Consider the following 26870-nt stretch of genomic DNA (forward strand, 5'->3'; position numbering starts at 1 on the left):
AAATACCTGCCGTTTTCAGGTTGGCACACTGAAAAGAACAGTTGCCAGGTAACTTTAAATAGTAAATATTTCTAAATAATTAAATTGTTAAATTATTAATCAACTTCCAAACCAACACACACAAGCAAACTGAAACTCAATCAACTTACAACAACATCAACAAGCAAATAATAGTCCCTTATTTGTATATCCAATCAACGGAAATATGAAATTGAGAGAAAGAAAATGATTTTCTTTTTAACCTTCCTCTTTCTACAATTTTCAAATTGTTAATTAATTAGAGGTCATAATTACTGATAAATTAGCCAATTCTTCAACAAATTTGTCTCTTTCTCTTCTTTTAATGTGACAATTTGTTAATCACCATCGTCATTTTTTCTGGTCAACATTAAACTGTGGTCAATGAAGTTGATAAGTTGGTCAAGCAAGGACTCGGCTTTTGGTTTCAAGTTTCGTAGTGAAAAAAATTATGATTAAGATGAGGTTAGTTGATTTTGTTTACGCAATTTCAATTTACTAATTGTTTCCAATTTTTTCTCTTAATTTAGACTGGTTGTCACATTCTACAATTATGGTTGATCAAATGTGCCAAATTAATTCATGTTAAGAAGCTGGTTAAAAGTGGATTAACCAGATAATCTGAGTTACCACCTAAATTAAACTAATTACCTGGAAAATGAATTGATGGTCTTCTAAAAGTAAAATTTTGACAATTGGACAAATTCACATCACAATAACAACAACAATAATTGACAGAAAAGGGCAATTGATTATTATGCTCACATCATCAAGATTATCACATTGAGAAGGGGAAATAACAACAACAACTGATTACCGGAAACAAGAAAAAAAAACCAACAATTAAATTACTCGACTCACATACAAGTGTGAATGTGAAAATTAAATGTAGATTAAAAAAATATTGTCCTAAATTGTATTTAATCATACAATTGTTACGTTTTCTACCTTGATTGTAATTGTTAATATCTGACCAAAGAAAAGCTAATTAAGCAAAAATAATAATAAAGTCTGTAAAAAAAAACAATAATAAATTAAATTACTAATTTAAAGTGACAATAAATTCTTAGTTGATTAGACTTAATTGATGTTAAAGTTTTTCTGTCCCAAACAATTAACAAAAATCCACATTCAATATGAACAATTACAGATGATTAATTTTCACCTTCGCAATCAAATACATCATTTAATTACGAAATGTAAGTTACAATTTAAAATTCCCCCGTTTAATTGTTACCTGATTTTCATTTGATTGTTTAATCAATCGTAATAAGTTGTAAGTCATAACCGTGATTTAAATAATTTCAACACAATAAAGGGTTAGTGATGTGCGATTGATAGATTTTCCAATAATCGATTGTGACGCAAATTCTTCATCAAAATCGATGATCTTCGATTTCTGTCGAATAAAAAAAGACACAGGAAAAGAAAGAGAATCAGAAAAGAGGGAAACAGTTCGATGGGAGGGGAAGTTACGATGGAAAAAGAAAGAGAAAAGAAAGAGACTGAAAATCGATTTTTGGTTCGCAATCAGCGACATCGAAATTTCCTGCGATCATTGATGATAATCGTTAATTTGATGATCGAAAGCAACAACAACCGTTAGTTATTAAACGTTCAACTGTCAACCAAGTCACCTTGTCCTCCTGTATCATAGTTGTTTGTTAATTGTGATTAACCTAATTCAATGGCTTCGTTACTTGTCAAATCATCAACAGGTAAACAACGATCACCAATTAAAACGAAAGACAGTGTTGAGATAGTCCAAGAATGGGACAGTCAATTTGATAAACAATGGAACAGCATGAAAGATGATTTAGTTCAACTAAATCAATTAGCTGATAAGTTAATTGAGAACAAGGAATTGGAAAATGCTGTTTACACCGTTCTAGATGATTTCAAGATCAGTGAGAAGGTAAGATTTGATTTGATTGGTAATCGTTTTCTTGTCTGAAAATAATCAAATTTGTTTTTCTCTCTATTTTCCTGAATAGCTTTTGGAAAGTATTTGTAAATGGATTTACGCTTACAGGTCAAGTAAATGAGAAATTACATCAATATGTACTTAATTATGTTCCAAGTTTAATGTGCCTTCTATTACAATCGAGTGTAATTCCCACCGAGGGAAGGAAAAAGTACAAATGTGTCGAGGCGAGTTTACTAAATATCTATAATAAGGAGATTGTCGATGAAGAGGGAAAACCGAAAAAAGTGACCATGAGAATTCCCGATCTGAGTAAACCATCAATCTATCACAATACACCTTTGAGTACTTCGTCACCGGGACCTGCTAATCTCACCGAACAGACTTTGAAATTTTTGGAAACTTCGTTACCCGATAAGCCGATTCCAACTTTTGGACCTTACGAACAGGTTGAAAGGTTACATGCAAGTAACCGAAGTAAAACAATGACCGTTCTGGTTCGAGTTTATTATCAAAATTTAAATTATGTTAGTAAAAATTCATGGAAGGTCATGTGTAGGGTCGCATTGAAGTGAGTCCTCTTTTTTTTGTACCTGCGATTTTCATGTTTCATTTATTTTGTGCTAACGAAATGTTTTGTTTTTTTTCCAGATTGTTGAAAATGAGTGGACCAAGATCACCCTCTGAACAAGCTCATGCCCTTTCCGTTGCTAAAGCGGCCGTGGCAGCGGCAGAGAAAACACCTTCAGGCGTAATGACACTTAATGAAATGTTCGGTGTTGGTTTGGCTCGAATTCAATTGGAAAGTCCTTGGTTCGTTGAGGTGCTTCGTTGTGTCTATGTTTTCCTCTATAACGGAATAACTGACCTTGGTACGAAAGTATTACAGCAAATTCACAATCGAGCGGTCAAAGAGCTTTGGACTGATGTTTTGTTGGTCAGTACAAATTTTTGTTCGAAAATTTATTGAAAGTGATGTTCAATTGATAATAATTGTTTCTTTTTTCTATCATTTTCAGATTTCAAATGCTATGATTCATTCATTTAAAATTGACCCTAATCCAAATGCCGATACTGAACCCGATCTTTCAGGTAGTCGAAGTGATGTTCGATCGCCAATATCAACTATTCTTACTGCGACAGCTTCCAATAAAACGCCAACAACAGCGGCGACTTTTAAACCTTCAAAATTGCCTGAGGACATTCCGATCGTCGGTGGTCCAACTCCAGAATCTTCAACTGCCCCTGAATCCGATGAATCGAGAAGTGCAACTTTATCACCCGCTTCTCGACCAGCGTCTTCCATGAATAGAGATTAAATGAGCTTCATCAATTTAATTATTTCATAATCTCAATTGTCAAATAGTCTTTACAATCATAACAATTTTAACTGTTCTTTTATCAAGTGTTTTTTAATCAACTAACTTTTCTCAACTCAACTGATTAAAAAAATTTTTATTCTTTCAAAATAAACAACCAACACGAAATGTAACTTGTTTCATTGATCAATGTCCAATCCAATCGATTGGTAATTGATCATCTCAATCATCACTGAAAACTCTTAGTCGATTTACCAATTGATCAAAATTATCTCGAAAGATTTGATTGTTTAATCAGTTGCAGAAAGTCACAGACTTAGTCCATTATTATTATCATAATTATCATTTAAATCAAACAATCAAAAAGTATCTCATCTCCTTTTGAACTTTTGCTGCTTCAATCAGTAAATCAAAACAATTTATTTTTCACTCATTAATTTAAATGCATTCAGGAATAAAGAAGAATGAAAGAAAAAATTCAAATTCTGTTTGGAACATTAATTTCTTTTTTAATTCTAAATTAAATTTAGCTGAATTATTTTCTTCATTTTAAATTCTAAGGTTGAGTTTAAGGTTCGAGATTATTGATCTTTCCCTTTTCAATGTTCTCTTTCTTTTTTTCTTTCTTTTTCATTCTTTTCTATTACTCATCTGGATCAAGTGATTGTCAATATTATCCTTTTAAATTGTCGATTCTTTCACTTTTTGTGCTGATTACTTTTCTTTTTCTTCGTTAATTAAGTAAATTCTAGTAGATTAAAGTTCCAATTTTATGTCTATTAATCATTTCTTTCTTTGATTGGTTCATTTATCTTTGTTTGGTCAATTGTTTCTCTTTTGGTTTTCTCATGCAATCTCATTCTACCTGTTCTGTGTTGTTTTGTTTTCTTCTTGATTTGATTTTTGATTTATAATCTACTTTTGATTGTTTTTGCTAATCACTTAGTTGGATTAATGATCTACTTGAATATAAAATCGCATTTCAAAGGTTAAAAAAAGGATGGAAAGAAAAATGGAGACGAAGACCAATATAGATTCTTGTGAAGGAAATGGATCATCAACTTTACCTTTCTTCATGTTCATCATCATTTACAGCAACAAATTCCATTACCAGTATTACCACAGTTCCAACCTCAGCATCAGTGACAAACTGTAATACCTCAATTCCAAGTATTATTGTAAATTCAAGTTCTATTACTCATCCTGATTATAATTCATCAATTAATCGTGTAAATGATGGCCAATCTAACCCAAGTGAAGAGGATCTAAGGGAATGGACTAGAACATATCATATGAGAACTCTGAATTTACTCAATTTCCCCACCAATGCATCTTCAAATCGAGTTAGCTATCGTAGTGTTATGAATAGAGCTCGAATTGGTATTGTTACAGGCGCTGCGAAATCGCTTAATGTACTTAGACAAGCTCTTCAGAACAGTATCAATAACGAGATAAACACTATTCTACAAAAATATATTGAAAGATACTTTAGACCTTCAATGACTAATATTAAGAAAAATTTCGGTGCTAATTCAGGTAATTCATCCAAACCAACTCATATGAGAATCAACCATTGAAATTTCTTCCTACAACTTGATTAGATTTCAAAGTTCAATATTGATTATCTTTTGTATGTATTTCTTACATGGATCTTTGTTTTCTCATTTTCTTTAGTTTCGGAACAACATCTTCAAGCTGCTTGTCGAGAAATTCTTGAGGAAGCTAAAAAAATGTACATTGGTAGTGCATTAAATGCTTGTAGTCCTCTAAATGGTGAATTAATTGAAAACGGATCAGATTATGAGAATAATGTTACAGCTCCGGTTACAAAGAAACGTCATCATGGTGATAAACGTCAATCTCACCCGCAAATCGCTTCAATTTTAGACTGTGAATCAGATTCAGAAAGTAATTCACAACATCATCTTCGTCCGCCTCCAATTAAACGGAAAAAATTGAAAGGTTCATCTGGGGTTGGAAAGGCTCGATCATCGGGTTTCGCCAATAGATTACACTTTAAAGGTAATTCTGGTTTCGATATTAGGAGAGAGGGACCTCGATGGGAATCAAATAGGTTAACCACTGAGACTAAATTTGTACTTGGATCAAAGGCCAACAAAGCTTTAGGTTTTGGTGCTACTCGAGGTCGTTTATATACCAAACACGCTGATCTTTTCCGTTATATTGGCGATCATGATGATAAACATTGGCTCCATGAACATGGGTTAATGCCACCGGCTGGAGGTAAAGCTTACCTGATAATTAAAGAAGATATTGAGAATCTATTAGAATCAGATGAATACCGAGGTGCACCCGGAGTCGACGGTAATTCCATGGGCTGTGGATTCACTGTACCAGAGGCAATGATCCTGAAAATGAGACGAACCATGGACGCGATGAAAAACGAAAGTGAAATGATGAGATCGTTGAATGAAGCTCGTAAACCTCATGTTATACCTCGAGTAACAATAGAACCCGAGCCAATTGGTGAAAATTGTGATGTCTCATCAGATGTGGCGAGTAACAATTCCAATGCTGGAGGTTTAGATGATTATGAGGTGGAAAATGAAAGTCGTGAACCCTCACCAGTCGTTCATCTTGATTATTTAAACTCAACTGTTGGTGTTTCATCAGCTAATGGATCACCTTTTTCATCCCTTTTACCAACCGATTTAAGTCCTAATCCTGAAATGTTAATCTCTCAACTACCCACTGACCTCAGTTTAACGTGAATTATTTAATGAAAACAAAACATTTATCATCTTATTTTCTAATTTAAATGATTTAATAAAATCGACAATTTAACTCTCAATTGGATGTGGCGCCTTTTTCCAACTTGTCAGATCTTTGGAAGAGCAAAAAAAGTAAACAAAACTTGAAACATTTCGGAAGCTTTTCAATCAATTGTTTCACTGATTTTCCATTGAATAAATTATCTTATTGGTAATTTATTTCTCTTCTCACAACAATTAGAACCACCAACATTCGAGCAGATTCTTAATTGTGAGCTTTCTGTTGATCAGAAGAGAAATTAACTGATTGAATCTTGTCCGTTTCTTTGCATCTCATTTTTTTTTGTTCCAATTTCTTGAAGATAAATTTTCTATTCTAATTGTTTTTTTTATTCGATTTATATTATTATTTTTAATTGTTCTTTGTGTTCGTTTATATGTAAAGATGGATTCTCGTGAACAAATGAATGCGACGATTCAATCAACTCTTCAATGGATTATCACCAATTACAATGTGAATGAAGAATCAATAGGAAAAAGTAAAAAGCTTCTTCATGGTTTAATTAATCAACTAGATGATCCTAAATTATCAATTCAAAGATTGTACCTGATTTATTCAATTTGTGAACAATTGGGTGATGATGAGGATAAAGCTGTTAATTTTTTAGCCACATTGTTTCCAGTTCCATTGAGAAAAAATCTTGCCTCTTTCATTGGACAAATGGTTTCACTGGCAATTGGCCTTAATAGTAAATCACTTCACAGCTTCAACAATTTACTTGGATAAAGAGCAAATTAAATTAAGTGATTACGATATTAAACAATTACCATTAAATCTGGCGGAAAGTAGTCCATCTTTTGCTGCTGTTCTAATTGACAAAGGTTTCTTCAATTCTAATCAAAGTTCAACCACATCAAATTCACCGGAAAGAAAATGATCTCAACCCATTTACTTACTAGATGGTTAATATCTCTAAATGAATGTAACAATCAAAAGATCATCTTTAATGGTCAACCTTTAATACGCTATTCACTTGTTGGTCAAGGAAAGGAAATTTGATTTACATTTTCACATTTTAGAATCAATTGAAAATAAGAAACTTCAACAATTATCAACACCATTTGTCATCGATATTGCAACTCTATTATCTAAACGTGGAGATGATGATTTAATTTCTAAATTTGCTCATGTATTAATTATCGGAGTTCAAAATGGTATTTGTAATGCACTTTCGTCTAATCAAATGCGTAACAAATTGATTGCTCTATTTCCAAACAATTTACTAATCAAAGCTTTGGTCAATATGAAGATTAAATAATCATGGACACAATCAAATCATCCAATCAAATTGAAACCTTTCACAATTGACACCATCTCAAGACAATCGATTATTTCACCTAATTGTTTCAACTACATGCATATTCATTATTTTTCTTTATTCTATTAATAATTCATTTGTTTAAATAATTAAAAAAAAAATAATTGAATAGAAATTGTTATCATAATGAACATTTCGATTGATTAAATTTCTTTTCCAATAGATGGCGTTAGTTGTTATTCTTTTTTTCTTATTATTGGTTCGTCTTTACACCGATAGAGGGAAAACTGAGAATTGTATTGAGTTTATATTTTTTTCTGGATTTAATTTCTAGGAATTGTAAGATAATTTTACTTTGACAATTAATTTAAATTAATTATATTGTTTAATTGTATCTCATTGTGTTTCTATTGTGTAAACAACTTGATATTATTTATATCGGATTAATCCAATTACTCGGTTAACATTTAAAAAGGTAAGTTTTGTTTTCCTTCTCTATGATTCCTCTTTTTTTTTCTTCTCTCCTTTTTCTCTTCATCTGTCTGCTTTTCTCTCTCTCTCTCTCTCTCTCTTTTCTCTTTTTGCTTGAGGAGGAGTTGAAAGTGTGTATGTTGTGTAAAGGGGAGAGAGTGAGAGGTGAAGAATAAGAGGAATAAGAAAAAAGATGAGAAAATTATGATGAAGATATGATTAGAATTTGTCAATTTTCTAGATGGAACAAATTTTTCTATTCTAATTTTGGTTAAATTTTGTTCGTTAAATCAATGACAGTTTTTGGTTAACATTCTACCGGCAACCAACTTGTTTTCTTTATCATTTTCCTTTCTCTCTCTTTCTCTCTTTTTCTAGTGAGATTTTTACCTTCACATTGAAACGGTTTGGGTTCCCTTTTGATACTATTTTCTCTAGAGTTAATATCTTTGTTTACTATTGCATTTGTACCTTTTTTTTCTCACATAAAATCATCTTCATCTTGGTAGACAATTTTGTTATGTTTAAAATGAATTTCTGCTCATTGAATAGTGAGAACAACTAATAGAAGCCATTTTATGATTTTCTCCAATTTCAAGATAGATAAGAGAGTCTGTTAGAGAATTTAGTGAGCCAAAATATTTACTCATTTTCTTATTTTTCCCCTTCTTTATCTAGATCATATATTCAACTAATTATCGGCTAATAACTTGTTAATGATAAAGAAATTTCTATTTTTTGGAGAATTGAAATTACATAATAGTCTATTCAGCCTTCCGATATTCATTTGAAAGATTTCATTGTGGTTAGACAGGAGGAGCTAATGAATTTGGGATCACTGATCTTTTCCTTTCCTGTGCTTGCTCTCTCTCTTTCTTTCTCTTTCTGCTTTTTTCAAATTCTCACTCTTCTCTTTCTATCTTTCTTATTCTCTCTCTTATATTCACCTATCTTCCATTATTATTGCTGAATGGCAGCCCCATTAATTGTTTGGTTTTTTGTCTCTTCTCATTACTCTCACTTCTCTCTCTCTCTCTTCTTTTTCCTTTCTTTTCCTATCTTTCTGCATCTCTTTCTTCATTCTCTTTCTAAATTTTTGTTTCTCTCTCTCACACACTCTCCATCTTTCTGTTTTTCTGTCTACAGGCTTAAGGAACAAGTTATTATTGCATTACCAATTTTTAATACATCACTACATTCTCAACCATCATTACTATTATTATTATTATTTATGGTATCAAATCAAATGTAAATTGTGGTAAATTGTAAATTGTCAATTTAATTATCATAATTTAATTGGATACATGGTTCTTAAAGAAAAACAGTTGATAATTTAAGGTGAAATATCTAATGTTTACATTGCCGGTCTTATTGTGTAAAATGTTTGTATGCTGGTTGAGTTGTTTATCAAACTGAAGGTATTGATTTCCCTATGTCAATGGGCGATTACCAATTACTTGGTGATGGTTTTGGTAAGTAGATTATCTGATTGGTTGCAATCAATTGTTATATGATAATGATGATGATTATGAGAATGATTATGAGAATGATTAAAACAATCTAATAATGTGTTGCATTCTCTAGGATACCATCCAGGTTATGCGCCAACTGGTAACCCATCAAATAATAATCCCGGAGGCCCGAACATGGAGCAACCCCCTGGACCAAATAACGCGGCAATGGCCGCAATGATGTCGTCAAGTGCCATCGGAGGTAGTCCTGGTTATGGAATGATTCCTCCACATGGTGAGTTTCTTTCTGTTTCTTAAATGTCACCATTTGAGTGACTATTGAGTTTGTCTATTAGATGAAATGAATGGATTACAATGGAATTTTTGTACTATAGAACAAAAGCTTATTATCCATTTAATTGGTTTCAATTTATATTCAACTGTCAGTCATTTGATGGATCAAAGAATAGAAATAGAAACAAATATCCAATGAAATGTTTTCTGTCAACTTTGCGAGGGATTTTTAATTCATTTTTTATTTTTTACTTTCTCCTTTTCACTTTTCACTTTTCACTTTATTCTCTCAGGTGCTCGTGGTCATGGGCTACCTCAAAGATCTTTGCCCCCTTTTGGTGCACCTTTACCTATGCCTCCAGGTTCAGTACCTTTGGGTGGTCTCGGTGATGCGATGAAAGTTCATGATCAGTATGCAAGTAGTGGTTTTCCTGGAGCAAGTTCACAATCGGCCATGAGAAGTGGTCACTATCCTCAGCATGATTCTCGTTATGGTCATCCTAGTAGTGGTTATCCAGGTGTTCCAATGGGAAGTGGTCCTGGTGGTCCATCATCTCTTGGACCAATGTCCCAACATAATGGAGGGATCGGTGTGCCTCAGTCCAGTTTAACATCGTTACCTGGTTCCAGTAGTTATCAAACTCGTGGTCTAATGAGTGGTTATAATGATCAAAGGATGTTGTCACCGATTCTAGGACCAGGTTCTGGGAGTCCATATCCAGGACCTTATCCTTCATCATACGGACCAATACCAACAGGAGGACCTGGTACAAGATTATGGCACAATCAAGGAATGAGTCATTTGCAACAGCGACCTCCTTATGGTTATAACACTAGTGGAGTGGGTCCACCACCTCCATCTTCACTCGGACCTCCAGGACAAACAAGTAGTTCTCGTAGTGGGCAAGGACCACCTCCATCTCCTTTCGGGCCTGGTGCCAGTGATTATGGCTCATTGCATTCACAGCAACCAACTAAGCAACCTCATCAGCCTCCAACACAACAACAACAACAGCAACAACAGTCATCACAACAGCAGCAGCAACAACAACAACAACAACAATCACAGTCACAAGCTCAACCCACGAGACCATATTACAGTACTAGCAGTGGAAGGTGGGAGCACAAAGTTCCTCATTGACTAGTTTCATTCCATCCGAACCTCCATCACCATATTTAACATCTTCTTATAGTCAAAATATAAGTGCATCACAAGGAAACTCAACATCATCCTCATCATCCAGTGGTAACAATGGTGGCCCTCGACAACCTCAATCTCAACCAGGACCACCTTCTCATTACACATCTTTAGGTTACCCTGGTCCTGGTCCTGGTCCTGGTTCTGGTCCAACGGGAAGTGGTGGTGGTGGCAGCGGGTCAACAAGTGGAGGAATGATTGGTTCATCAGGTTCTAGTAGTAGTAGTGTCCCTCCAGGGTCAGTTAATTACCCAGGACAGCAATATCAAGGATACAGTGTTAGTCAGGGGTATAGTGAGACTTCAAGTCGGCTTTCACCTTATACAATGAGCTCTGGGTCGACAGGAGGTCCCAACACTGGACCCAATAGTCCAGGGTATCGAGCGCCGTTCAGTGCAGCATCTCTAACTAGTATGTCACCTCGTCGACCAACACCAACACCGCCTGCAGGGTCACCGATGCCGCCAACATCACGGACACCAGATCGAGGGTCAACTACGATTTCAACGTCAGGTCCAACAAGCAGTTATCCAAGTTCGGGTTCATTAACAAGTCCTAGTGGTCCAGGACTTTCGCCTGGTAACAGTTCAAAATCCAGTGGATTAGCTGGTCCACCAGGTTCATCTTCGTCTCATAATGCATCGTCATCATCATCATCTTCATCTTCACAAGTCCCACAGTCCCAATCATCTGCATCTTCATCCACATCTCATGGTCCCTTATCTTCACATCAATCAACACCAATTAATAGTCTTCAACAATTGGAACAAATGGTCATGCCTCACCTTAACTCTTCTTCTTCATCCTCCTCATCATCTTCAACAGCAGCAAACAGCAGTAATAAAATCAACTCAATATCTTCAATAATCTCATCGACACCATCGTCATCATCATCCAACAACAGCGCTTCCAATCCTTATTATATGTCAGGAAGCAGCAACAATAATATTCATGGTTCACAGAAAGCAGATCAACAACAACCATCGAATTTGTATCCTCGATTTCCATCCCCATCTTCAGCCTCTTCTGGTCCAGGAGGTTATTATGGAGGGAACTCGGGATACCCTCAGAGTAATTCATCATCATGGAGACCACCACCCACCGGGTCAACCATCAACTGGCCCAGGGTCAAACTCCATGTCCAATACTCAATCTCAATGGCTTCTTCTGTCCCTTATTCACCAGCATCTCAAATTGATCAACAACAACAACAATCATCTCAAAGTAAAGAGGTTCCATCTCCTGGTTTATCACGATCATTAAGTAAGTCACTTGTTTGACAATTGATTTAATTGTTTCTACTCGCGCTCTATTAGTCAATTAGTTATTCATGGTTTGTGATGACATTTAATCAATTAGATTTCAAGATTTCAACATTTCCAGATTCAGGGATTAATAAACAAAATGTCGTCATTGTAAAATAATTATTATAATTGGTCGATAAGTGAGGTGAAAATATTCAACCTTTGAGTTTAAATAATACAATAGTAATTATTGATTAGTCTGGAAATTATAATTGATGATATTTACGTAATAAGTTATAACTTTTAATCGATTCTTCAGTTTGTCTTGTTCATTTTATTGATAATTAGATCCTTATTTTCTCTTTTTCTTTCTTTCTTTCGATCTTTCTTTCTTTATTTTATTTGTTTCTATTTCTATTTCTTATTATCATTATCATTATCTTTTTCTTTTTCTTTTTGTTTCTTCTCTCTTCTCTCCTTAGCATCAACAACGTCAAGTAATAATTCAAGCTCAATGACTGGACAGCAATATTCAATGTTCGATAATCAAGCATATTCATCAAATTCATCTTCCATTGATAATTCAAATTATCAAAGTCAATCAAATCCAAAACAAGATCTTGTTAATAAGAATGTCATGTCTCCTCGAACACCAGGATCCAATCAGCAATCTCAACCAATGTCACCATTTAACTTTAGAAACATTGATGCAAATAAGACTTCGTCTTATGGATCTCCACAAATCACCAAGGATGACAGTGGATCTGAAAGTAAAAGTGATAATGGAAAAGCACAAAGTGATGGATCTAATTCAAATAATATTTATAGTGTGTTAACAAGTCCCGCCAACGCTGGTGGTGATAATAGAAGTGACAAGACGAATACATCATCAAGTGAACTGACATCGAGATCATCACGAGATGATCTAAGTGCTCCTGGTCCTGGTCCTGGTCAGTCGACTGTCCAGTCAATGGATCCTGGACAATATCATTCAAACTACATGTCAGGAGGTCCTAGTGAATCGAGTTACAATATGAGTCAACAACAGTCTCAACATCAACCTCAACATCAGCATTCACAACAGCAACAACAACAACAACAGTCTGATGGTTCTAATATGTACTCTAATCAACCTGGAGGTAATCAATCACAAGGAAATTGGGATTATGGTAGTGGATATAATCAAAGTTATGATATGAATATGACAAGTGACTCGAGTATGAATCAGCCTTACATGGGTCCTGATTCAATGATGTATAATCAAAATTATAATCAAGGTCCAGGAATGGGACCGATGATGTCTAATCAAATGAATCAAAATGAATATGGAGGTAACAGTGATATGAATCAATCTCAACCTTATGATCCTTATGGAGATACATTTGACCAAGAGCCACCAATAGCCAAAAAGAAAGGAAAAGGTCGTCCAAGGAAAGATCCAGCCGAGCCGAAGAAAGAAAAGAAACCTCGAGCTCCTCGAGCACCGAAAGGAGCGGGTTCAAGGGGCAGAGGAAGGGGAGCAAGAAGCTCTCCTGAATCTCGTATGGGAGCATCACCTTCAATGATGTCCGGTCCAATGACACCAAATTATGATGGATCTTATTCAATGGGAAGTAATCCAGGTGACATGTATTCATATCCAACACAAGGTCCTGGTGGTCAAATGCCAATTGACCCAAGTATGGGTGGAGGAGGAGGAGGACCAATGTCTTATCCACCTCCACCACCGCCATCATCATTACCACCTCATCCCTCGCATGGTTTGGGTCCTCAAGGATCTGATATGTATGGACAAATGGATAGTCTTGGTCAATTGCCTCCCCCCGATTTTCAGTCTCGTCCAGATATTCCAAGTGAAATGATGTATCCACCACCGCCATCTCATGATCCTTCAAGGATTCCGGGAAACGATCCGTCGGCTTATAAGCCGATGCCACCAGAAAGTTCAATTCCTTATGACTCTCAACTTAATCAACAACAACCTGTTCATCCTTCTCATCCCTCTCATCCACCACCACCACCACCTCCACCTCCTCAATCATCGTTACCATCACAACCAATAAGTGAACACACTGACTCGATGCAACAGCAATCACATCTTCTCCTCCTCCTCAACAACAACACCAACCGCGTGAGCAACAACAACAACAAAAACAAGAAGATGCAAGTTTAGAGTCAAGTGAAGAGCAAACGGACCAACTTGGTGGTTTGTCCTCAGAAATTCAGCCCGAAAACAGTTTCACCAAAAGTGTTCACGATGAAAACATTAATCAATCATCTTCATCGGAGACAATTGCAAGCACAACAAGTAACGATGGTCAGACGGAGAGACAAATGACAATTTAAATATTTTCGTGATCCTAGTTTAACAAGTGATAACTTTTATGGTATAACTGGAGATGACAATTCTCTTACTCAACCTGGAAACATTAATCAAACTGAGGTACAACCCGAAGCACAAGCGTTGGATGGACATGGAATTGAACACTGCAAGTTGAGTCTTCTTTTCAACCACTACCACCGCTTCCGCCTCCCCTCTTCAAGGAGCGACACCACAGTTACTATCACAAGCACAACAATCAACTCAATCAGAGGATTTTTTATCCAATGAAGTTGTATCATCATTGGGGCAAAATTTTCCAAATCAAACTTCAACTCCTCCTCCGCCAGTTGAAGTGCCTCAACTTCTTCCACCTCCTCCAGAATTACCCACCACACTATCTGACAATACATGTGACGATGGTGTAGTTATCAGTAAGATGGAGTTTAATGAAGAACAGACTCCCGCAAGTACTCCCGTCAAAAGAAAGGCAAAGAAACGCAAAGCCAAAGAGCTGAAAGACACGGTTCCTTTTGACGAGGGTCCATTCATGAGTGAGGGTGGACATCAGACTTTTTTCTCGGAAGATGGTCAAGAAAACAAGAAAAAGAAACGCAAGAGAAAAAAGAAAGATGAAAACGTAGTTAAAAGTGAAGATACAGCTGTAGAAGGTGGAGAAATGGGCGAAGTAGGTGAGGGAGGTGGAGAAGGAGGAGAAGGGGAGCCAGAGAAGACGAAAAAGAAGAAGAAAAAGAGAGTCAAGAAGAAAGTGGTCGAAGAGGAAATTCCCCTGGAATACCCAGCCGAAGATACGACTCTTCCCTCGGAAATGATCGGAGAAGGAGGTGAGGGACTACCTGAAGATACAACGATCGACGGTGATACAACTTTAAATACCACCGATGGTTCAGCAAGTAAATCAAAAGGCAAGAAAAAGCGACCCAGCAGAGCGAAGCCCAAACTGAAAGATGGATCTGGTAAGAGTAAGAAAAAGTTACCGAAACTTGCGCTTAAATTTGGTAAATCAAAGAAGCGAAAGCGACTGGGGTCATCTGATGCTTCGGACATTGAAAAGACTCCACCACCATCTCCAATCGAAGATCCTTTGGCCGACTCACTCAAACGCCGATCAGCTCGTAATACTAAGCGACAAAAGTACACGGATGATATTGATCTTGATCTGTCAGAGGAAGATTCAAACAGCGCTGAAAAAGGCGAAGGGGCAAGTGGCGAGAAGAAAGTTTTAGATTCTCATGTTCAAGTGACCAAAATCGCCGAAGATACGATGGTCGTGGATAAGATCATGGCCTCGCGAATGGGCGAGCGGGAAATCGAGGCAGAAGATGGAGAAGAACAAATTGCCGAAGGACAAAAGATCAAAATCGAAGAGTATTATGTCAAATACAAGAATTTATCTTATCTCCATTGTGAATGGAGAACTGAAGAAGAACTGGAAATGGGAGATAAAAGAGTGAACCAGAAGATTAAGCGATGGAAACAAAAGAAAGAAAGTGAAATCGACATAAACTTTTTGGACGATGAACCATTTAATCCTGATTATACTGAAGTTGATCGAATCCTGGATGTACAAGAGATCGAAGAAACCATCGAAGAAGAGGTTGAAATCGGTGAAGATGATGAAGATTCCGAGATGATACCAAAGTGGAAATTGTTCCAGTTTTAATGAGTGAAAAGAGTGAAGGTGATCAATTGAAAGAAGGTGAAGATGCGAACAAAGTTCATAAATCTGAAACAACCATTGACACCGAAGTGACGATCGCTCCTGTAGAAATTATGCCAGAAGCTGATGAATTATCATCTAAAATCGACGGTGATAATAAGTCAGATGAAGATCAAAAGACTGAAGTGAATTCTGAAACTGATGAGAGTGAGAAACAATCATCAGAATCAGAGACTAAAGTTGATGCAACTTCTGTTGAGGAGAAAGACGAAGACATCGAAATGAAAGATTGCAAAGATAAAGATGGTGAAAGTTCAATCAAAGAAAAGGACGAATCAGAAATACTCGAGAATCTCGAAGAGCCATCGAAAGATAGTAAAGATGTCAAAGATGATGAAAATGGAAATGGAAAGAACAAAATGGATTCGGTCGATGGAGAAAATGACGAAAAGAAAGATGTCACTGAAGAGTCTAAATTGGAATCAGACGAAAATAAATCAAACGAAGAAGTGAAAGACGAAGAAAAGACTGAAGCTTCTTCTGAAGTGGAATCGAAGCCTGTGATTGTTAAACGCACAAAGAAAGTTCTGAAGAAAAGAATAGTTCGTCATTATTTAGTTAAATGGAGAGCGTTACCTTATGAAGAAAGTACTTGGGAACTAGAGGATGATTTGGATCCATTGAAAATCGCTCATTTCTGGAAGTTCAAAAGTCCACCACCAAAAGATAAATGGAAACCAAAGAAGAGACCAAAGGCCAATGAATGGAAGAAATTAGATTCTTCTCCTGTCTACAAATCAGGCAACACTTTACGAGAATATCAATTAGAAGGAGTCAATTGGTTGATGTTTTGTTGGCATAATGGGTAAGTCATAATTTCACAATCATAATGATGATACTGAGTAATTGCTAATGTTTACTTTCATTTCTAATTTTCTAATTAATGTTTGTCATGTTTGTTTCTGTTTGCTTAGACGTAATTGTATTCTCGCTGATGAAATGGGTCTTGGTAAAACCATTCAGTCGATATCTTTTGTGTCCGAAATGTTCCGATTCGGGATAACTGGACCTTTCTTAATAATCGTGCCTCTTTCAACGATTGGTAATTGGCAACGAGAATTTGAAACCTGGACCGATCTTAATGTGATCACTTATCATGGCAGTTCTGCGAGTCGAAACATGTTACAAGAATATGAAATGTACTACAAAAAGGAAAACGGTGAAAGATATGAAGGTTTCTTCAAATTCCAAGTGATGATCACAACCTTCGAAGTGGTTCTAACTGATTGTTTGGAACTTCGGAAATTCATTGGAGAGCTTGTATCATCGACGAAGCTCATCGTCTCAAGAACCGAAACTGTAAACTTCTTGAAGGTTTGCGACTCTTAAATATGGAACATCGAGTTCTCTTAACTGGAACTCCCTTACAGAACAACGTTGAAGAACTATTCAGTCTACTGAACTTCTTGGAACCAAGTCAATTTGCATCTTCGGAATTGTTTATCGCTGAATTTGGTGATCTCAAGACGGAAGATCAAGTCGATAAACTGAAAGCTCTTCTTAAACCGATGATGTTACGTCGATTGAAAGAAGACGTAGAGAAGAGTTTGGCTCCCAAAGAAGAGACCATCATCGAAGTGGAACTGACCAATGTCCAAAAGAAATACTATCGAGCTATTTTGGAAAGAAATTTCCAATTCTTGACCAAAGGAAACAGCAAACAAAATATTCCCAATCTAATGAACACCATGATGGAATTGAGAAAGTGTTGTATTCATCCTTATCTCATCAATGGAGCAGAAGAATCAATAATTTCTGAATACAGACAAAGTAAACCGGACTCATCGTCACTTTTACTCGATGCTCTTGTTCATGCCTCAGGTAAACTTGTGCTTATTGACAAACTGTTGCCTCGTCTGAAAGCTGATGGACATCGAGTTCTCATCTTCTCCCAAATGGTCCGTTGTCTGGACATTTTGGAAGACTATTTGGTTCAGAACAAGTATCCATTTGAACGGATCGATGGACGAGTTCGAGGTAACATGAGACAAGCAGCAATCGACAGATTCTCGAAACCAGGTTCTGATCGATTTGTTTTCCTGCTTTGTACTCGAGCTGGTGGTTTGGGTATCAACTTGACCGCTGCTGATACTGTGATAATCTTTGACTCTGATTGGAATCCACAAAACGATTTGCAGGCTCAAGCTCGTTGTCATCGAATCGGTCAATCGAAAATGGTTAAAGTGTATCGACTAATTTGTCGCAACACTTACGAGAGAGAAATGTTTGACAAGGCCTCATTAAAACTCGGCTTGGATCGAGCTGTTTTACAATCAATGAACAGTAATGCAACGGTGAGTGAAAATGGACTATCCAAAAGTGACGTTGAAGATTTACTCCGAAAAGGAGCTTATGGAGCGATAATGGATGATGACAATGCCGGAGATAAATTTTGAAGAAGACATCGACCAGATTTTACAACGACGAACGCAAATCATCACATTGGAAAGCGAAGAGAAAGGAAGTACCTTCTCTAAAGCGACTTTTGCTGCCTCTGAAAATCGATCGGATATCGAAATCGATGATCCAAACTTTTGGGAAAAATGGGCCAAAAAAGCGCAGCTTGATGTCGAAGAAATTACCGGTAAAAATGATTTAATTGTCCAAGAACCAAGACGAAGAACACAAACGAAAAGGTTTGGTCAAGATGAGCAAATGTTGGAAATTTCTGATGCTGATTCAGTGACGAAGACGAAGAAAATGTTTCGAATCGGACTCGTGGAGGAAGAACCAAATTCAAACTCAAGAAAGGTAAACGAGGACGAGAACGAGACGACGAATTCATGGAAGACTTTGCTCCAGGTAATTGGACTAAAGCTGAATGTTACCAAGTCGAAAAGGGTTTACTTTGTTATGGTTGGGGTCGATGGGACAAGTACCTTGAAACAGGAATATTCAAGAGACACATCACCTTACAGGATGTTGAACATGTCGCGAGTGATAATGTTACAATGTCTTCAAAATGTGCGAGGAGATGATAAGAGGAAAGAAACATCTTTTATTGGGAAATAATCGCTCCAACTGATTACAAGATGGAAGAAGGTAAAGGTAACAAGTCAACGACAATGGCCGAAGACGAGAATCAAGAACCATCTCCAAGTGGGTCTAAAGAAGATCAAAGAAATCAAAGAATCAACAACAACAATCACCTCCTGTAGTTCAGCAAATTGTGCAACCAATTGACTCTTCGGATCCCTTTTCAGTCTATGAATGGGCCAAAGAAGATTTTTTCAATCCCGATCTTTTGTTGCCGGAAGACTATCGAAGTCACATCAGTAAAATTTGTAACAAAATTCTGCTTCGTTTCAAACTGTTGTGGTACTTGAAAACCGAGATATTTGGTGATCTTTGTGAACCAATCAGCAAGGAATCTCTTGTAGAAGCTCCTTTCTCTCCGCCAAGTAGGGATGGTTACCCTGGATTACCTGGTTGGTGGGATGAAGATGCTGATAAATCCTTCTGATGGGAGTATTTAAACATGGTTACGATCGTTACAATCGAATGAGACTAGATCCCGCCTTGTGTTTCTTGAGTCGATGTGGCCCACCCGATGGAACTGCTTTGATGGCTGAATTAACATCGGACGATATCAACAAAGAGGAAGAAGATGAAACAGAAGCTCCTGAAGGTGTTTCTGTCAATGAGTCGGGAGTGAATGAAGAGCTTAAAGCGAAAGAGTCGAGTATTTCTGGAGAAATGGTCAATCCTTTCCCATCGTCTTCTGACCTTAACAAGAGATTCCGAAATCTCATCTCGGCCTATCAACGTAACGTGAAGAAGCAAGAGCGACTCGAACGCAGTGCTGCTGTTTTGCAAGAGAAGAGACGAGAAGTGGCTCAGAGAAGATGGTCCAAGAAAGATGACTCTGATTTCTATCGAACTATCATCTCCTATGGTGTCGATTACAACAAAGAGACTGGTCAATATGATTGGTCTCGTTTTCGACTCATGTCCAAATTGGACAAGAAATCAGATGAATCTCTTACCGAGTATTACAAGTCTTTCTTTGCCATGTGTAAAAAGGTCACCGGTCGTCCTCTTACAGACGAAGAGGAAAACTACAACTACCTCGTTGATCCAATTTCAGAGGATAAGGCAAGTCGAGCTCTTGCTCGAATTGAGCTTCTTTGTAAAATTCGCGAAGAGATTTTACCTCATCCCGAACTCGATGAGAGACTTAACTTGTGTCAAATGTCAATTGATCTTCCTGATTGGTGGATTTGTGGTCGACATGATAAAGACCTTCTTGTTGGTGCTGCTAAATATGGTCTCAATCGTTTGGATATCAATTTGATGAACGATCCTGAGTTATCATTTATGAAAATCTTCCGTAATGATGAAGCAGAGGCAAAGACTAAAGTTGAATCCAGAAGAGATACAACACTTGAAATCAACAAGATTGAAGCGAAGCCAAAGGTTAAAGAAGCCAAGGTTGAAAAGCAAGAGGAACAACTGAAAATCGAAGAGATCGAGAAGGAAACAGAGATCAATTTAACCACCGAAAAGTCTGTTGTTGAAGAAACAGCAACAGATGAGAAGATCACTCCAGCTGAAGTGAAAGAAGAAGAAGGAGAAGGAGAAGTTGACAACAAAGAAAGAGAAACAACCAATGACTTAATGGAAGAATCTAAAGACTCTGAAACTAAAGAAAAAGAGTCAACCGAAGCTGAATCGATGGAAGTTGATAAGATTGAAGAACCAAATGACAAAACACCTACCAAAGAAATCGATGACGAAAAGGAAGAAAAAGTCAACGAAGAAGTGACTGATATGAGCTTAGATAAAGACGAAAGTGCAAAAGATCCTGAAAAGGAAGAAAAAGAAACTTCAGCGTCAGAGAATGAAGAAAAAGATCCTAAAGAAACACCAAGTACTGAAGATAAGGACGAAACCTCAGTCGAAGAAAAAGCTGAGCAAGAGTCAGAAACAGTTGATAAAACAACTGATGATGAAAAGAAAGAAGAAGAGAAAGTTTCAGCTGGAGAAGAAGAAGAAGAAGACAAAGAAAAGAAAATTAAGGACGAAACCAACGAAGAAACTGTTCTACCCGGCGAAGAAAAGTCAGTTGAAGAAACTGAAGATGAATCTTCAAAGATCATCGATAAAATAAGTGAGGAGTCAACAGCTGATAAAGAATCTTCTGAAGATAAAACTAAAGAAGATGAAGTCCCTATGGAAACAGAGAAATCAGTTGACGAAATCAAAGAAACTGATGAAACTGTTGAACAAGAAAAGGACAAAGAAAAGTCTCCAAGTGAAGTTGAAAAAATGGATCAAATTGAAGAAAAAGAACAAGAACAAGTAGAAGAAGAAGAAGAAAAGACTGAAAAAGAAAACAAGGATGATAATGAAGAAAATGGAAAACAATCAACTGTGGAATCCGAGGAAGAAAAACAAGAACAACAAGAATCCAAGAAAGAAGAAGAAGAAGAGGAAATAAGAGAAAGTAAGATCGAAGAAGATGATGAAAAATCCATCGAAAGATCGAATGAGATCGTTAAAGTGGTCGAAGAATTGAAAGAAAAGATTGCCGAAGAATCTCCATCAAAAGAAGAAGGTAAAAGAAAATCAGAAAGAGTTGTAGCTCGAAACACCCAAATGGAGATCACGATTATCAAGAAGGAAGTGTCGCAAATGGACTCGAAGGCTCCATTGGTCAATTCAGGCAGCATTTTAGAAAACGATGCTTCTTTCTTCAACCAATCGACTGACAATTTCGCAAGTCGAGGTTTCATTCGATGGCCAAAAGAACGAGTGTTAATTGTTCGATTGGAACAAATTTGTCACTGCGTCGATAAAAACGATTGGCCTTTCGCTAAACAAGCTCTATTCACAGCTCTTGCAACTGTACCTTCAACACCAAGTATTGCGACTGCCGATAGTTCACCGAGAGCGGCATCTCCTGTGAGCATTTCCAGTATGAGTAGAGAGGCAACTCCACAACAAACACCCGACAATACACCTCGACATGAGTCAGTTTCACCTTCACCTGATCCATTTATGTTTGATGTCGCTAATGCTTCTGGTATGATTGATGCCGGAGGGCGACTTCGATCTCGAGGTAGACGACGAAGAGGTCGCTATGAAATGGAACATCCGGAAAGAGCTAAACTAAGAAATTTACTACAACAATCGGACAATAATATTCAATCCTCAAAGAAAAACATGACTCCCAATATGAGCTCCATGATCAATACTCCTCCTCTGTTGCCACCATTGTTTTCAATGTCACTTCAAAACTTCCGAAATGAACTTGTTAATGAGGATAAAGGTTCATCTCTTTGATGAATCGATCTCATGGTTCAGAGGGTCGAAGTAAATCTCATTCTCACTCTCACTCTCACTCACATTCTCACCATCATCTTCCAACTGTAGTTCATCCATTCGCTTCATCATCATCGATTAAAACACCTCTTGCACCACCCATTTCCGATCTTCCAAATAAATCGTCTTCGAGCAAATCTTTGGGAGCTCCTCCCGCTGCTCACTCAGTTTCCAACACCAAACGAATACCAAATCTGGACACCGTTGACCTGCGATTCACTAAGCCTGTTCCTGGAATGCAACACATGAGTCCAGGATCTAAACCTTTAGCAGCTCCTGATAAGGTTGTTAAACGATCATCAACACCAGTGTCTCTTTCATCGGTACTTGACCTTAGTGGTCCAGTAAAGAAAGATTGTAAAGATGATGATCCATGTTTAACATCACCCACTTTCGGTAAAAAGGGACAAACAGGTAAACGTACTGGAAGACGAATTGATGATCTTGCTAATAATTTATTACAAAGAAAGAAAATGATGCAAGAGAAACAAGATGATCCTGTGCCTGAGAGTAAACCAACACCATCACCTCGGGACATGAGGGCAAGATCTGAATTGGATAAAGTAGAAACTCGATCATCTACACCAAAAGATCGAACTCGAACTCCACCCGCCGCTCATTCCTCATCTCGATCATCATCAGCTTTATCTGCATCTCTTACTCGAGACTTATCAATGAAACCTCCAGAAAAGACAAACTTCCCACCACCGAAAGTCAATCCTCCTCGTTCTGGACATAGAGAATCATCTTCATCTTCCTCTTCATCCTCTCGTCAACATCACCACCAACAATCAGTATCAGCTGATATCGCTGGTAATTTAGGAAAGGGAAGCTCATCTAAAATGGATAAAGCTTTTAAGGAAGATGCTGTACAACAATTAAAGAAAATCCTTGCTGAAAATCCCGAGTTAATGAACAATCCAACCTTTGCCTCCGCCGCTGCAATATTATCTGGAGCATCGCCTTTAGCTGCAAATGTGTTAACTTCCACTTATAATCAAAACAAACTACCATTAGTTTACTCGTTGTTTTCACTCATTAATTTTTCATCTTCACTTTATAGACTCAGTTGTTGGAGTTACCAGATAGTAAAAAACGAAGCTCTCGCCGTTCTAAGCCCGATAATACACCCCAACAATCACTACCGAAAGTGCAGCCGATTCAACAACCTCCTCCAGCTTCATCCTCATCTTCTCATTCTTCATCTCTGCCAAACTTACAAAATTTGACTGAGAAGAACACATACCATTGATAAACAAACTAAATGGAAAGAAGGTACGTAATTAATGTTTTCCATATTTATATTTGATTAATAATCATCATTATTCTTTTGATTTAGCTCACTGGATCAAAAGCTCCAACTCTCAAAAATTACCTGATTTTCTAAAAAGAATCCAATGTATGAAATGGACCCTAAATGGGCCGCTCTACTCAGAGAAAACCTTCCAGCTCTCAAAGCAATGGTAAGTCACTTTACTCATCCCTTTTGTTGATTTATCTCAATTTTACTAAATTTTCATGTGCAATTTGAATTATCTTTCAGTCTTCACAACAAGCACCTAGAGATCCACCTCCAACAATTCGAACTCGAACAAGTGACCGAAAGGCTGGAGAAAGTAGTAGATCTAAACACAGTGATTCGGGTGTTAGTCCACGAAGAGCAACAGCCGCCTCTCTATTGGCCAATCAAGCAGCATCAAGTTCTGCATCTGCATCATCAACAAATACACCATCAACTAGTTCTAGTTTTGGATTCCGCCTTCATCATTAGCTCCATTTAATATCAACCTAATTTACTAAACAGCTATGCTTTCCAAAAGTTGTTGATGGATCCAAATAGTTACATGTCGGCAGCCGCAGCGGCAACTAATCCCAGTCAATCTTCCTCAAGTTCCCGTAATAATAACAGTGTCTCAACTTCATCGACCGCAACATCTTCCACCAGTTCAGCTGCCAATGCATCGCAAATGCTTTTCCCATACCCTGGACTTTCAAACATGGGACTAACGAGTTCATTACTTGGTCTTTCCGGTCTCAATTTCCCTGGTTTGGGATCTGGTTTCAATCCGATGTCCATTGGTGACTTTGGGGGAAATGAAGGTAAAAGACGGACCGAGGATCGAGCAGTCAAGAGAAGGTAAAAGTGGCGGTGGCTCCGAGAAATCAAGTAGCAGTCATAAAAGTAGTAAAAGCTCAAGTTCCAAAATCAGAATCAGAACCAAAGTCAGAGCCAAAATCCGAATGCAAACTTGGGACTAAATCCGAGTTTGAATTTGAATGATTTATCCAATGCGTATCGATCATTTCCCTACCTCTTTCCATATTACAATTCCCTCGGACTCGGGAACATCCCAATGAGTTCCCCTCATTTCGCATCTTTAGCGGCGCAATCAGGACTTATGAACGGATTAGGTAACATGCCAGGATTAGGCACAACCGCATCTACCTCAACAACAACAACATCTGCTTCAACCTCTTCATCACATGCTTCCAAAAGGGATATCCTCTTCTTCCGGCCACTCCAGATCTAAAACAGTTCAAACTCATCAGCCAATGTAAAAGCACCTTCATCGTCGTCATCCAAACACTCAAAAGCTTCTGCATCACCCTCGTTGTCCATGAAGAGTCCACCTCCTCCCACTTTACCCACTGCATCCACTTCATCATCCAGCATATCAACACCTAATGCCCACCGGCGGATCGTCAATGGCTCCTCCATGAGCGGAGTCTCGGGTCTCGAGACTCTGATGACGAAAGTCTGAAATCTCTGATGGGACAAGAAGACGATGAAGATGATTTGAACGGTGAACTTGAAGATATGCATGAAAACCTTGACACTGACACCGACATGGACTCGGGAGCAGATCACGATGGTGCCAATAGAAGAGGGAAACAACGGCGGTCAACATCTTCGGCGTCGAGCATGAAATCACCACCGACTGTGAATAAGGGAAAAGTGAAAGCAAAAGCTTCCAGATATTTGATTAGATTAACAAACGGAGGTGATAATTTGTAAACAAAAATCTGTGATAATTTTCATTGTGAGCAACAAATGCTTTTTTTATCGACTCTCTGATCATCATGATTACCATTGAAGGCGAATTCAGCATTTAAAAGGCTGGACAATATCTTAATCTCCTCACGACAACTTTAACTTGTTTAACAATTAACTAATTGCTAGTGAACTCGAATATTATTATTATTACTTGGGTAAACAACCAGAGCTGCTCAAAAACCAAAATCAACTTAATCATCGTTTATCTTTGCCCTTTCCTCTTGTTCATAACAATTTTTATCTTAGTGTTTCAGGATCGACCATTTGATTGCATCTCTTAACCATAACACATCCCAACCTGTAATCTCATTCATATTTAAATCATCTGTTATATTGGACATTTGCGAAATAATCTGAAGCAAAAGAAACGAAAGATAGATAATGTTTCATTTGTACAGTCTTTTTGCTAAGAAAAGATGAAAAATTGATTCTTTCAAACCTTTTTGCCTAATTATGTTAAATTCAATTCTACTGAAAGTTCTTAACTCGACCTTTTTTAAGTTGTAACATTATCTCCATTTCGATCATCGCTGCTGTTGTAAATCGCTCTCTCACCACATGATCATAATCATAATCATCCTCATCATTTCCTCTTTCTCTCTGCCCTCTTCTTATTACTCTCCAAAAGCATGACACCATTATTATTATATTCTGACCATCCAATATCAAATTTAATGAACATCGGACATTAATGATGTGTTGATCAATTGTTAGATTGAAGATAAGGACCAATCGTCAACTAATCCAATTGTTAACTAACATTATGTCTCGATCAGCATCTTCATCCTCATATTTATCATCCTCATTATCATGGAAAAATATTCTCATTTGCATAATCATCTGTCATTTCTCATTTTATCCAGTATCACCACCACCATCATCACCATCATCATCATCATCATCATCATCCTCATCCTCATCTTCATCATCATTTTCATCGACAACAACATCAACATCTTTAGAACCCAAAAAGCAACAATTGAAAAGCCCCAATTTACCATTTGCTGGACATTTTTATTTCTTCCCTCACCTCGAACCTTTTCTATTGCCGTGTTTAATTAATTATCTCTGATTGATATATAATATTGCTTGTTTTTTTCTTCTTTCTTTTATTTCCATCCCTTTGTCTGCGTTCAACTGACGCAAACAAAAAGATGCGGCAAATGATCGGCAATAATCCTTGTCCATCCCAAGAATCAATGATAATTTGTCCAACTGTCCCCGTCCCAATCCACCAGCAATTGATGTATAAATACAAATCTCTTGACCACTTCTACCAAGAAAACAATGTTCCATTGGGCCTAATGTATTTCATAACAACAACTAAAAGAAAACAAAATGACGCAACAACAATAAGAAGACATGAAAAAGAAAAGAAACTGTCACAATCTCAATCATCATCTTTAATCAACTACCACACCCACTGTCAAATTTTCTCATCCCCTTAATCCCCTTGTAAA

General features: G+C 37.2%; 2 protein-coding genes, 1 long non-coding RNA gene and 1 pseudogene across 3 annotated transcripts; all 4 read left to right on the top strand.

The window, feature by feature from the left end:
* Nucleotides 1-376: 376 nt before the first annotated feature.
* LOC128390781 (uncharacterized) lies at nt 377-1081 on the top strand. The gene is made up of 2 exons (XR_008325696.1): nt 377-483; nt 549-1081. It is a non-coding gene; the product is annotated as an uncharacterized LOC128390781 (long non-coding RNA).
* A 525-nt stretch (nt 1082-1606) lies between these two features.
* On the top strand, nt 1607-3418 carry LOC128390771 (hyccin 2-like). The gene is given in 5 exon segments (XM_053350535.1): nt 1607-1933; nt 2013-2059; nt 2061-2513; nt 2594-2879; nt 2962-3418. Coding segments are annotated over 5 exon segments (1314 nt in total). The 5' UTR covers nt 1607-1705; the 3' UTR covers nt 3262-3418.
* Nucleotides 3419-3916: 498 nt separating this feature from the next.
* Nucleotides 3917-6073, top strand: LOC128392504 (deoxynucleotidyltransferase terminal-interacting protein 1-like). Its single transcript, XM_053352534.1, has 2 exons — nt 3917-4797; nt 4936-6073. The coding sequence occupies exons 1-2, from the start codon at nt 4311-4313 to the stop codon at nt 5991-5993; spliced, it is 1545 nt and encodes a 514-aa protein (XP_053208509.1). The 5' UTR covers nt 3917-4310; the 3' UTR covers nt 5994-6073.
* Nucleotides 6074-7621: 1548 nt separating this feature from the next.
* On the top strand, nt 7622-26290 carry LOC128391692 (chromodomain-helicase-DNA-binding protein 7-like; annotated as a pseudogene).
* Nucleotides 26291-26870: the final 580 nt, after the last annotated feature.

The sequence above is a fragment of the Panonychus citri genome, unplaced genomic scaffold, assembly GCF_014898815.1.
Source record: "Panonychus citri isolate SS breed McGregor unplaced genomic scaffold, ASM1489881v1 Contig00011, whole genome shotgun sequence".
NCBI lineage: Eukaryota > Metazoa > Arthropoda > Arachnida > Trombidiformes > Tetranychidae > Panonychus > Panonychus citri.

Bases quoted from the DNA above. Each gene is read 5' to 3' on its own strand.
- LOC128392504 (XM_053352534.1), top strand. From the start codon at position 4,311: ATGGATCATCAACTTTACCTTTCTTCATGTTCATCATCATTTACAGCA. The intron at 4,798-4,935 runs GTAATTCATCCA...CATTTTCTTTAG, and splicing joins AAATTTCGGTGCTAATTCAG to TTTCGGAACAACATCTTCAA.